The sequence below is a fragment of the Cylas formicarius genome, unplaced genomic scaffold, assembly GCF_029955315.1.
Source record: "Cylas formicarius isolate icCylForm1 unplaced genomic scaffold, icCylForm1.1 PGA_scaffold_3__17_contigs__length_32017465, whole genome shotgun sequence".
Taxonomy (NCBI): domain Eukaryota; kingdom Metazoa; phylum Arthropoda; class Insecta; order Coleoptera; family Brentidae; genus Cylas; species Cylas formicarius.
This window is the reverse complement of record NW_026844326.1, coordinates 31482294-31494863: the sequence shown is the minus strand read 5'-3', so window position 1 is coordinate 31494863 and position 12570 is coordinate 31482294. Positions and strand designations below refer to the sequence as shown.

Here is a 12570-nt window from a genome sequence, read left to right as displayed (position 1 = left end):
AGAAAACGGTGCAAAGCGCAGGTTAGTGTGTCAAATTGAAGTAATTTTTTATCAAAGTGAACGTAGATCAGCTCCAGTAGAACCAGTTTGCGTTCCGATGGAAAGAATATTATCGAAATGCTGTTTTGCGCTTAAATTTGTGTTTTTTTTTTTATTTCTGCTGTCTATGGCATAGTGGTGGGGGCACAGACTGTAGTCTGTTGAATAGTTGGATTCGCCAGGTTTCAGTGATAACCCTCTTATCCGTATCCAACAGTAGACCGTGCTAGGTTTGGGAAAACTGCGATTTTTTTAAAATTAATATTTCTTTTGGTGGTGACTAAAAATTCGTTCCCATTGGAATTAAAAAAATTGTTTAACGCAGAAGTAATGTCAAACGGTACCCGGCACCTCCGCCAGAACTAAAACTAACAGGAATAAGAAGAGATGTCTCCAAAATAGCACTTTATTAACGGACAATAAGCGTAATATATTTACAATAGTCTCTCTAGAATCTCTATATTTTTTACAGGTTCTACTTGTGTCTTTTAAATCGCCAGCGTATTTGAACATTTCACAAAATATATAACGATGTCTGAAAAAATATACTGTTATTAAGTTTAAGTCAAACAGCTAATGGAACTACTCGGTGGCATTGAGTTGAGATATATCACTGTCAAGCTAGGGTTTTCCTTTGTTCCTAAGTCGGTGTTCTTATTAATCTGTCGTCTCTTCGTCCATAACGTTGATTATGGCACTTCGATCGCCCGAACACGACTTCCTTCTCATTAGTGCACCCTTAAGGTTGGTTTTGGTAGTAGAGCCCCAAGTCTCTTTGACTGCTTCAGAAGACGTCATTAATATGGAATAAGTGGCGTTTCCTTCTCCCTCTTTGCTGTGATGAATACCATATAAAAAGTAGACCAGCATTCCTAAAACATATTTTCCGTAATCAAAGTATTTTAAGCGAGTTGAATGTCTTACCAACAATCATCCAGACAAAAAACCGCAACCAGGTGAGTATATTTAAGTGCACCATAAATTCTATGTTGAAAAATATACTCAAAGCCGGTACGTAGGGCACCATCGGTACTTTAAACCGAAGCCCAGCCGAATTTTGGTGATGCGCTGTTATAACCAACAAACCTATGGATCGATGCGTGAAAATAGTGTTTTTGGAACCCCGATCACTCACTTGCTCCCATTACCAGAACGAAAAATGTCGCCAACATTAGCGTCCACCAAATGCCCTCTCTCAAGTCTTTGTTCGATACCTGAAAGAGAGTGCAGAGGGCGCAACTGAAAGTGGTGAAGACGAAAACTGCTCCAGTGACCACGCTACCAGGAGCGCAATTGCCAAAAATAGGTCCCAACCTTAAACCAACAACGTCAAAATCAAATTTCAAAATAGTTTTATAAACGACACTTTAGTCACGACTGACAAACGTCGCAATACCATCAATATTTAAAACTAACCAAAAAGAGCACCTGATCAGTGCATAACAAAAGTTATGGATGAGACTAAAAGAAAAAAATAAAATATGTTATTATTTTTTTAATACCCTATATTTTTGACAGTTTCCAACAGCCGTGATTTCATTTTACCTTAGTTGAAATGGAACACTCTGTATATTATACTTCTAATAATTATTCCTATTAATACTCGTTTATTTTTATTAAGCATTCCTAAACTAGGTGGTATACACATTTTTACGAACAGCATACTGAAAATTTTCAAAAAATTTAGAAAATATCACAAAAGATTGAGAACAAAATAAATATTACCCGAACGTGAAAGTGTAATTCTTTCAAAGAATAGCATTCGTTACATGTTAATACAAAAAAAAATCCAGGTGATTGAGTACAGAAGGGAGTCTTAATGCCATAATATACAAGGTGTTTCATTTAGAAATATGAAAGAAAATAATTTTAAATTGTTTCTTTTAGTCCTACATATAACTTTTGTATTTAACATTTTTTCTAAAACAATTAAAATATGAAAAAATATACAATAAAGCTATGCTAGCCCCCTATCTTAAGATTTTCTAACTTTTTATTAATGAAAATAACAAAACAAATAATTAGTTTTATGTTTAAATTAATCAGTTATCTGCGTAATGCAATTCAAATAATCATTTATTTTGTTGCGTAAAAAGTTGAAACAAAGCAAGATTTTTTTTTTGCCTCTCTGGAATTACTTTTATTTTTGTCAACTGACGGGGACAAAAAAAAAACGATAAAAAAACCATTGCCTTTTCTCTATAAGAGTTTGTTGTAACTTAGGGTAGAGAAAGAAGCGTGACGTCATTCCAAAAAGGTAATAATCAAGTAAATTTGACTTAAACATAAAATTTTAATGAGTCTAATTACCAGCCATATTGCACCCGCAGAGTGCCAGTGAGGTTGACAATTTCCGAGGCGGGGGTCGTAAGTTCCGAAGTGGAAGCAGATATTTCCGAACCGGGGGTGGACGTTGGCTTCGTTGCGGTAGTTTCAAAACTGGGCCTTCGATCAAAACAGCAACCGTAGCTAATTCAGTAGGAAAATTACAGATGGCATTACCTGTATCTTAAAATGATGACACTCGCGCTTACGATAGTGTAAGCCAACAGCGTCCCGATGGACATGAATTCTACCAGCTTTTCCAAGTCGAAAAACAGCGCTATGAGTGCCGACGACAAACCGGATATGACCATGTTAACAAGGGGTAGCTGCGTTTTCGTATTCACGTTGCCTAACAAAAACCCCATTAATTCAGTTGCCATTGGTACAATTATAGTAGTAATATGTAATTTAAGGAAACTTTGAAATTAACTAGGGGAAATTTTGTGGCAATAAGTTTTTCTCTCCAAAACGGTTCTGTATAAAGATGGACCATTTTCACTTGTTTGTTAAATATAAACAAAAACCGTCATGTTCTGAACGAATCCTTACAAGCACCTAAAAATGTATTATGTATCTATTTTAAAACTTTTTACGTCCCCCCCAGAGTTAATTAACCATTCTTTTCGCCACAGACTACTAAGCAACTCTATTTTGTGTTACCGCATCTCTTCTTCTTTTCCGCGATAACGCAACACCAACAAATTCCGAGAATACATCTGTGATTCAACTAATGTCGCTTCAGCCCGACAGATGTCGCGACGCAAATGACAATTAAAATTTGGAAAGTCTCACAATTAACCATAAAATTGTTTATTCTTTTCTCTTCCGTTATTAATATTGTCGCCAAATATGAATTTCAGTTTTTTGTTCGTTTTGGTGAGTTTGATTGATGTAATGAGTATACAATCTTAAAAAATATTCCTTGCTTGTTGCTATGTTTGTTGCAGTGACAATTGGCGAAAATGGAAGGTAATGAAATAATCCCTCTCCAGTCGGACTTACCCAAAAATCCAAATAGGAGTCCATCGACGGCCATGGCGTAGAGACAACGGGGCAGGGAAAATAACGATCCGAAAAGAGTGGTGGTCATGCCGCAAATTGCACCCAGTGACACGACATATTTAATCCAGTGCATGCCGACGTGTGAGAAAGCTTCTGGAAGTGCGGCACTGAAATCGTGTGGGTCTTAAACTACACCAAGCTGACGGTAAGTGCCGTCTACCTCGGATTAATTTCGTAATACGGCACCAAGAGAGTTAACGCCGCCGATACCATAACGTAACCGAGCATCACCACCCCCATGGATATTATCGTCGCCACGGGTATGGAAAACGAGGGATTTTTGGCTTCCTCGCCCGATGTGGCGATGCTGTCGAACCCCACGAACGCGTAAAAACACGTCGCAGCCCCTAAAATAATTGTAATGATATTTATTACGCGTCAGGAGACGCATTTCTTCCCCATTTATGGAAAATGGGGGTTGATGGCTTAGGTTTACTTCGATTCTGGTAACCAAGCCTATTTTAATTTTGCCATTGGCTACTAGGTGGCGCGGTGTAAGACTAGCGCATCCGCCAAATAAAAAAATGAATGGCGTCCGGCTTGGTTAATTTAAAAAGATTTATGAAAATGTCTTAGTTAAATGAAAATTTCTGTAGTACTAGACGCACAATTTATAAAATGTATTTTATTTGAAATCGACCTTAAAAATCTTCTAATGAAATTGAACTGAAAAATCAAGGCTTTGTTTAAAGTTTAAGGTTTTTGGAACTGCAACGCTACCTTGTATTACTTACGTCATTAAAAATGCAATAGTTATGGCTATTTTGAACTGCAATAACAAAATATAAACTTGAAGGTGGTTTGAATAACACAAATTAGAATGTATTTGTAGATTTTTTCCAACTTTTGAAAGAAACTCACAAAAAAATAATTCCAGAAATCTATTTTTGGCAAAAAATCAACTGTTTTGAATTTCTCCTATATTCAGTAACTATTCTGCGCTACTGTCAATTTTCTAATACAATACATACAATACAATACATAAGATTTGCCGATTAACTATAAAAGCCAGACATATTGAGTTGATGGCAATAGAGCCGTGTTAAAGATATCAGAAAAATACGGCTTCAACAACAATATTTTTTGAATATTTGAAAGTTAAAGGCAAGCACAAATTGATATACTCAGAAGTTCAAAATACTTGGCTCTTTATTATCACACTTTATTTTCAGGTCAATCAAAGTGCTGCCATCTTTGGCTTATAAAATTAATTGAAGTATACTTATCGACGTAAATCAGACAACAGCAAACTTTATGAACTAAAAATGGAAATTTGAATGTTTTTCAATGTTTAAAAACAGAAAAGAAAAAAAATTGAACTGCGTTATTTTAAAGCATGAAATTACACATTTTGGTAACATTTTTTGGTGATTGAAAAATAGACAAAAATAAGAGACTTTTTTTAACTTTCTGTGACAATATATCAAAATAATACGAACTATGATAAAATGGAAAAATTACATAGAGAGAATTTAATTATATATATTTATAGAATAACTCGATGAGTTATGATTTATCCATAAAACAAAATAAAATCATATAATACCAATTACAATCCACCTAAATAAATTTTTGTTCACTAAATCGATATTGGCTGCATTACTTCAGTTTAGGTGTAACTGGAGAGACCTACCTACCTAGGTACATTTGATTTATTAGCAGAATCCCCATTTTCAGTGCAAATCTAAAGTTGTGGGTAAATCATTTAAAATGTAATTTGGCGTATAAACTTGGAGGAGTCAATAATTGTTAATCTCGACTTTAGACCGCTTAAATCACTTACTCCTTTGGAGTTTACCTGCGATCACTCCACCGAAACCGAAGGGCAAAAATCCACCACTCCGTGAGGTCCAATTCTCCTGGTCAGCGTAATAGAAACCCATGACAATCACCAAAGCCATTACCGACAGATTGATAATGGTCAGCATGCTGTTCACTACCGCCGAGCCCTTCACACCAATGCCGAGGAGAAAGGCGTACGCAATGCACACGGCAAACGCCAAGAAATCCGGGTACTTCCCCAACAGTTGCTCGTGAAGCTCCCCCGTGGCAGCAATCGTAGCGTTACTTATTACTCCTCCAAAAAGGGAGTCGATGTAACCGCTCCAGGCTCTAGCGACAGAAGCGGCACCTAAAAATCGGTTAAATGAAAATAAAAACGTCACGATGTTTACTATCGGTGGCGCCATCTGTCGCCTTTAAGCGGGTTACGTTAACTTGTGGCCTCAAAATCAGGGCTACCACCGGCTCTTCTTCTTTTCTGCTCTTACGCCCCATGTTAACATAATCCGTGACATAACTAACGTCGCTTAGTCGCGATAGATGGCGCTACCGAGTGTAAAATCCCACCTATCATATGCTCGAGCAGTATGTTCCAACCAATCACGAAAGCCCAAAATTCGCCGATGCTTATGTAAGTGTAGACGTAGGCAGAACCGGCTTTAGGCACCCGGGTGCCGAACTCTGCATAGCACAGGGCCGATAGCAAACTGGCAAATCCGGCCAGCAGGAACGACAGGATAATACCGGGACCGGCTATGTCTTTCGCCACCGTGCCTGTGAGGACGTATATGCCGGCTCCTACCATATGGCCGATACCTAGAAACATAATCGTGATTTAAATCGTTCAACGTAAAAGCGTTATCACAAATAAAAAGTAATACACGATTCTTTATAAAAATAAGACAAATAGGATGATAACATATACTTTATGCTTCTAATCTATCTATAATGAAAATTAAATGCCGGAAGATGCTGCAGAATGACTTACCCAAAAGGGTGATGTCGAAGGTGTTCAGACATCGATTGAGAGGGGTTTCCATCAAATCCGAGGGCAGTTGCTTCGTTCTATTCATTTTCGTGCAGATGCCGGACATTACGTGTTTGAGGATCATTTTGCGAGAGCCTGGCATGATATCTATCGATTTTCTAAAAAACCCAATCCAACCAGACCAGACACTTTTAACCTTCGTTACTTTTATTTAGAAGAAACCCGCAACTCTAGGGGTTCAAAATATTAGCTTACCCTTTTTTAAGAAAGCCGAAGACCGGGACGGTACGAAAAGTCTTGGAAAAAGAAGAGATAAACCAATAAGACGAAAATTTGTGCTGCTTTTGTGCAATATGTTCTCAGACGGTCATCTTTACTAAACCATTCAGCTCCCGACTGCCAGGAATATCGTAGGTAAGCGCATGCTTCGAAAAATCGATACTCGACGGCGAGCTGACCGTTTATTTCCATCGCTTGATCCTTTCAAATCATATATTTTTATTGGTATAAAGTGGCAACATAAGTTAGCAATGTGCGAAACCACTTACATTTAGGACGGTGTTTACTAGTATAATACGACCAAAAATATAGTGCATTTATTGTTTTGACGTTTCAAGTATTTTGCAGTAGTTTCACTGCAGACCTTCGCAGGACCGTGGTAAAACCCATCTCCCGACATGGACCGTAACGAATATTTCTTAAAATTTGAAATTTTTATTTGAAACGTAAATGGACCGTTTTAAATTTGCTTAAGCATATTTTAAAATCAGGTGATATGTATTGTTCTTTAGAGTTTAATCTAAATTGCAATATGTTCATATATATTACTTTCAGTAAGTACGTATTTATGTACCTGATTCTCGAGCTTTGACCTTGCGATGCACTTTTGCGGCTCACCCTGTATATTTTTGAAAAATTGTCAAGAATAAAAGTTTATGGAGTGGTTTCTTCTGCGTCCTCGGGTTCAAGAATTTTTTTGGTCTTGTAAACGGTTTTTGAAAAATTGTCTCTTTTGTAGACCCGCGATTTTTATTTTTTTAAAAATACTTCCCTACCCCCAGCCTCCCCATTTTCAATAGGTTCCGTCACGGGGCAAATGTGCCAAATATGAAGTCGATTGCTTCAAATTTTGGACACTTATCGTGTTTCATAGCAAGGTCCGAAAAACAGTCGAAAATCGCGAAAAAAAGATGGATACCGGCGTCGGATCAGGGCCATTTCTTATAAGCCTATGTGCCTCGTGGAGGGTTAAAAAGGAAGCAAATTTCAATTTTGTAGCTCCAACGGTTCGAAAGTTATTCAGGAAAAACCAAAAGACGAGAACGGAGAACGAACAGACAAAAAAAAATTTTTTCGACGGTGATCATTTCTGTACCAACGGCGATGTCATAGGAACTACCGTTACGAAGATATAAAATTTTTATACGAGCGCAGATACTTTCGAAAATTCGATTTCATCGATTTTCGGAAGTAACAATATTGCATTCGAAAAATCATCGCTGGGCGGGGCAAGTTCGTAGGGCCTAGCACGAAACAGCTTTTTATTATAAAGAGTAAAGTCTTTTGGATTTTTGCCTATAATTTGAGGGCTTGTGATTCTACTAATATCTGTCTAAATAAATAAAATACGGGGAAAATAAAAAAAATGTTCTAGATAAAGTGCCCTCTAGTGAGAGATTTCTCAAACACTTTTATTTTCTAACGATTACTTTTACTAAATCAGGGCTGCGTGTAAAATACCAACTTATTCTGTTTCTGAACACCCTGTATACTGTAACTTTTTTTCTACTGTCCACTCAAAATCCACGACGTTTTTTTGCGTCGCATTTGCAAAAGCAAATCCGCAACATTTTCATTGTTTACCCTTGCAAAGTGTTTACTTCAAGTTTACCACTGACGTCGGAGAAACTGTAATTAGTTAACGGTATGACCGAGAGTTATTTCCGTCAAACAGTGGATATTAAAAACATCAGCGTGACTTTTCCCATTTTGGATTGTAATCGGACTTAATAAAGACTCGTTTGTCATTAACTTCACAATATCCCCGATATTTCTTTATACAGAGTGTGTTCTAATTAAATTTCAATAAATAAGAAGACGATTTTTGAGTCCACTTTAAAAAGAAAACTTCATACGAACGTATGTCCCAGACGTCGCCGCTTTTCAGATACAGAGCGGTAAAATTTTTCAAAAATAAAATATTTTTTTTAATGTAGGTAGTAAAATGAATATTTGCAATTCCAATTCCAATTCTAATTCCAATACGGGGTGTATGTGGCGCAACTTATTTTAATAAAATACAAGCTCTACAAAACAAATTCTTTAAAATTTTATTTAATCATGATCGTCTTACGCATACAGAAAATTTGTATAGAGAATTAGACATTTGTAAAATAGACAAATTTCGTAAACTAGAACAATGTGAATTTATGTGTAAGGCGATAAATAAAATACCAAAGTTTAACATGAAGATTTTATTTAATAAAGACGTTCACATGTATGACACCAGATCTCATAACGATATTTACAATTATAATATCAAAGCTAATAAAGGACTTTCCAATCCAGTATTCCAAGCTGCATGGACTTATAATAAGCTTGCGGAAAATTTAAGAAATATAAATAAATATATTAAATTTGTAAAACAGTTAAAAATTCACTTGAATGTAAATTTAATATAGATACTCTACAATGTATAATAGTAATACGATTAAGTAATGGCTTGTATACTTACCAGTTTACTGTTTAAAGAATTCTTAATTATTTGTTTTTGTAACTGTCTATTTAATAAATGAAAATTGTGTACTACGTTTTTTTAAAAATACACATCGATTGTACGCCACTGATTTCTCCTAAAATAAAAATGATTAAATTATTCTTACAACCTCGAATCACTTTATAAAAAAAAAATGATGAGGTCTATTTGTTTCATTCGTTGTAGTAGAAGTCAATGACAAAGTTGGAATATTACTATATATTTAGACCTATCTTATTCTATTATGCCATAGAATGCATAATAACTGGGCATTCCAACTACAGAATCTAAAATAGTTAATGTCACGTATTTGATAAGCGCCACTTTAGTCACGAGTTTGATTTGGCACCAGCAGAGCGCACGACATTTTTACCTAATAGCACTAATAAATTCACAGAAGAAGAAGAAGAAAAATTCAATATAGTTGGTGTTGTTTTAGATATTTTGAAATCGGACATTCGTTCCCAATCCGAACTTGTATTTTGAATTCGTTAAATTGACAGATCGGCGTGACTTTCTCAGTAGAACATGCTCATTAACTTTTTTTCATATTTGGTAAAGTATCCAATATCTACGCTCATATAAAAATTTTATATCTCGGTAATGATAGGTCGTATGGGATCGCCGTTGGCACAGATATGATCACCGTCGAAAAAAAATATTTTTTTTGTCTGTTCGTGCTCCGTTCTCCGTTCTCGTCTTTTGGTTTTTCCTGAATAACTTTCTTTCATCTTTTTTTTCCACTGTTTTTTGGACATTGCTATGAAACACGATAAGTGTTCGAAATTTGGAGCAATCGACTTCATACGTGGCACACATCTGCCAGTTTTGCCCTGTGACGGAACCTATTGAAAATGGGGGGCTGGGGGGTCGCGAAGTATTCAAAAAAAATTAAAAATCACGTGCGCAAGGGTCTACATAAAACATCAATTTTCCAAAAACGGTTTATGAGACCCAAAAAATTCTTGAACCAGAAGACGCAGAAGATACGGCCCCATAAACTTTTATTCTTGACAATTTTTCAAAAATATACAGGGTGCCCCGCAAATCCAAAAAAAAATGTAGACATAATATTTTATTGCAAATTGACTTCAAAATCTGCGTTATTGCGACAAAATCACGCGCGCACAATTTTCGACATTCCAAATCATGTGAAACTTGTCTCTTACATCGACAGACATACAGACCCGGTTCTTGATGAGCAAATTTAATTTCGTATAACGGCATAGTCAGCAATCTAGGATTAATATTAGATAGTGACTTGCGGTATTCTATCCGTTTGAAGAAAAAAAAACAAAAATAATCTGTGTTAATGTCCTCAATTTTTATTGAAACGTTTAATGTTAAATTTATGTTACCGATATCCAAAACCAAATTGACCACGTCCTGATAGATGGTCGTTTTTCCAGTAATATTGAAGATGTCAGAAGCATGCGGGGGGCAGATAGTGACTCAGATCATTTCTTAGTAAGATCCAAATTGAAAGAGAAACTGTCCACCAAAAGATCAAGCACGAAAGAAACGAGGAAAAAATGGGACATAAACAAATTTACAAGACTTCAAAAGGTACAAGAATATAAAGAAGCAATTAGGAACAAAATGCAAATGCTACAAACTGAAACTACTGAAGAAAATGTTGAAGTCGAATGGCAACAATTAAAGACGATAGTAAGAGAAGCAGCTAGTGAAACTATAGGAACAACAACAGGGAGTCAGAAAAATGGATGGTACGACCAAGAATGTAAAAATATATTGGATGAGAAGACTAGAAAAAGAATGACTTTTTTGGAGAACCCCACGAATGAAAACAAGGAGATATTTAATATAGCACGTGCCAAAGCCAGAAGACTACTGAGAAAGAAGAAAAAGGAACATTTGGAGGAAAGAGTAAGAAGAATAGAGGAAAACAACACGAACAACCAAGTAAGAGAATTTTATAGAGGAATAAGAATCGGAAAAACAGGACAGACGATAAGAGAACTAAATTTTGTAGAAGATAGCACCGGAAGACTACTGACGACGGAGGATGATATAATTCAAAGATGGGGGCAATATTTCTCTGAACTGCTTAATAGACAAGTAGATGGAAGTGACAAAGACACGCACTTCTATACTGCAGAATTGGAATTGGAACCGCCTACACTAGATGACGTTAAGAAGGCTATCAACAAATTAAAGAACTACAAATCCCCAGGGGAAGACGAAATTAATGCAGAACTCGTAAAGAACGGAGGAAATGAACTACACCAAATGATACACCAGAACATATCAACTATATGGAAACGCGAAAAGATGCCAGATGAGTGGAACAGTAGCATAATAATACCAATCCATAAAAAGGGAAAGAAAGCGGACTGTCGTAACCATAGAGGAATATCATTGGTAAATACCACCTATAAGATAGTGACATTGATCCTTGTGCAGAAACTAACACCATATGCCGAGGAAATATTAGGAGATTACCAATGTGGATTCCGACCGGGGAGGTCTACGACGGATCAAATCTTTATAGTCCGCCAGATTATGGAGAAATGCTGGGAATTCAATAAAGACATACACCAAATATTCTTGGATTTCCAGCAGGCCTACGACTCAGTCAACCGGGATCAGCTATGGTATGCAATGAGGGAATTGGGAATCCCATTAAAATTAATAAGTTTAACTAGAATGTGCGTAGGGGGCTCCAAAGCAAAAGTACGAATTGGTGAGACTACGTCAGAAATATTTGAAATACATACAGGCCTGCGACAGGGAGACCCTCTATCCCCTTTGCTTTTTAACCTGGCTCTGGACTGGGCCATGAAGAAAATCTCTCCCCAAATAACACCGGGTTTCGCAACGGATGGTACGAAACTTATGTTAGCCTTTGCCGATGACATAGATGCTGTGGCACATAATACTATAGATGTTAGAGAAATATTCTCCTCTTTTGAAAATCATGCTCAAAGAATGGGATTAAGGATCAACGAAGCTAAAACTAAATATATGATAACGTCTAAGAACCCCAGGCAAAGAATACGGCAAAATATTACAATAGATAACTACAATTTTGAAGTCGTAAAAGAGTTCAAATACCTAGGAGCGACAATAACAGATGACAACAGGAACGAAAAAGAGGTAGCCGCACGTATTGCATCGGCAAATAGGGCTTTCTATGCGCTATCAGGATTCCTTAGATCCAAAATACTTACAAGAGGAACTAAGATAAAAATATATAAGACCATAATACGCCCTGTTTTATCATACGGTAGCGAAACGTGGGTCCTAAACAAAAGAGAAACCGACAAGCTTCTGGTCTTCGAAAGAAAAATACTACGAGCGATTTTTGGATCAACCAGGGATATTGTAACAGGAGAATGGAGACGTCGAAATAATAATGAACTTGAACAACTATATGGTGTGGAAAACATAGTAAGATGTATTAAATCTGGTCGACTGAGATGGGCAGGGCATGTTGTTAGGAGCAATGATCAGAGACTCTTAAATATCATATACTGTGAAAGGCCAGAAGGAAAGCGATCTGTTGGCCGACCTAGAAGGAGGTGGAAAGACGCAGTTACGGAGGACGCGAGGAAAATGGGTATAACCCTTTGGGAATTGGAAGCTCAGGATAGACAGA

At 36.6% G+C, this 12570-nt stretch overlaps 1 protein-coding gene across 2 annotated transcripts; it reads right to left on the bottom strand.

The window, feature by feature from the left end:
* Nucleotides 1-436: 436 nt before the first annotated feature.
* Nucleotides 437-6649, bottom strand: LOC132699172 (cationic amino acid transporter 4). 2 transcript variants are annotated; one of them, XM_060665736.1, is made up of 11 exons: nt 6452-6643; nt 6197-6354; nt 5776-6024; nt 5225-5557; nt 3587-3773; nt 3367-3533; nt 2542-2713; nt 2350-2484; nt 1175-1353; nt 964-1125; nt 437-911 (listed from the first exon to the last, which is right to left on the bottom strand). In XM_060665736.1, exons 2-11 carry the CDS (start codon nt 6336-6338, stop codon nt 697-699), a joined length of 1941 nt encoding a protein of 646 aa, XP_060521719.1. In that variant the 5' UTR covers nt 6339-6354; nt 6452-6643; the 3' UTR covers nt 437-696. The 2 variants fall into 2 exon arrangements, with proteins under 2 accessions (XP_060521719.1, XP_060521720.1); XM_060665737.1 differs by lacking the exon at nt 437-911 and having other exon boundaries at nt 978-1125; nt 1179-1353; nt 6452-6649.
* Between the last annotated feature and the right edge of the window lie 5921 nt (nt 6650-12570).